The 1,322-nt window shown below is 41.9% G+C and overlaps 1 protein-coding gene across 1 annotated transcript; it reads left to right on the top strand.

Annotated features, from left to right (window-relative positions):
- The first annotated feature begins 384 nt into the window (after nt 1-384).
- Nucleotides 385-795, top strand: LOC149822377 (uncharacterized). The gene has a single exon (XM_089980278.1). The coding sequence runs from the start codon at nt 385-387 to the stop codon at nt 793-795; it is 411 nt and encodes a 136-aa protein (XP_089836404.1).
- The last annotated feature ends 527 nt before the right edge of the window (nt 796-1,322 follow it).

Here is a 1,322-nt window from a genome sequence, read left to right as displayed (position 1 = left end):
AAACTAAAGTTTAGCACAGCTTTCCACCCTCAGACTGATGGGCAGTCGGAACGCACTATTCAGACTCTGGAAGATATGCTACATGCTTGTATGATCGATTGGCATGGAGAGTGAGATTCTCACGTATGCTTGGCCGAATTTGCCTACAACAATAGCTACCACGCAAGTATCGGCATGGCCCCTTACGAAGCTTTATATGGGAGACTGTGTCGAGCACCGGTTTATTGGGAAGAGGTAGGTAAGCGAAGGCTTAAGTCACCCATCGTACTCCAGCACTATACCCAGCAAGTGCAACATATTCAGAAGCGTCTTCGTACTGCTCAGAGCCGACAAAAGAGTTATGCTGATCGCCGTCGTTGAGAGCTTTCCTTCGCAGTTGAAGATATGGTGTTTGTTAAGATATCTCCAACAAAAGGTGTCTTCCGTTTCGGAAAGAAAGGGAAATTGAGTCCCAAATATATTGGACCTTTCGAGGTTTTAGAGCGGATAGGTGGGACGGCCTATCGGGTGGCGTTACCTCCACAATATGCTCAAATTCACAACGTTTTTCATGTGTCTATGTTGCGGAAGTACGTCCACGATCCATCCCATGTTATTTGCTTTGGCGACGTGGATGTTCGCAATGACCTAACCTTCGAGGAAAAACCAGTGGAGATTGTTGATCGTTGCGAAAGAGTAACGAGATCCAGGACGATACCTTTTGTTAAGGTTCGATGGCAACACCATGGCTTCGATGAGTGTACTTGGGAGCTAGAGGCTGATGTAAGGGATAAATACCTTGAATTGTATGCTTGAGTCTTTTCGTAATAAAATTTTGCGGACAAAATTCTTTTAAGGAGGGAAGGATGTAATGTCTGGAAAAAAAAAATCGAGTCCGACACATGTCGGACACGTGTCTGTAAACACCCCAAATTTTCACTCTCATCCAGTACTTCCATTTCATAAGTCATTACAGATCATTGCATATCATTGCATGTCATTGCATAGCATTGCATGTCATTACATCTCATTTTCGAGATCCAGCACTCCTATTTCAAAACATTCAATCCAGATTTGAATTTTAAAGCTTTATTTCAAAATCAATTTCAAAACCTGGGTTTTTATTCAATACTCTGTCATTTTCCAACCCCAGGACTTTATATTTCGAAATATTTTCTCAAGGAAACAATCTGGATTCATTTCAAATTCAAATCCAGTTTTTACTGGTCGAACTTCCTGAATCCAGTTTTCACTGGTTGAACTTCCTAAATCCGGTTTTTATTGGTCGAACTTCCTGAATCCAGTATTCACTGGTCGAACTTCCTAAATCCGGTTTTTACTGG

Source organism: Nuphar pumila, chromosome 11 (genome assembly GCF_984573655.1).
Source record: "Nuphar pumila chromosome 11, dmNupPumi1.hap1.1, whole genome shotgun sequence".
Classification (NCBI taxonomy): Eukaryota; Viridiplantae; Streptophyta; class Magnoliopsida; order Nymphaeales; family Nymphaeaceae; genus Nuphar; species Nuphar pumila.
The sequence above is the reverse complement of the archived record's forward strand: the minus strand, read 5'-3'. Positions and strand labels throughout refer to the sequence as shown.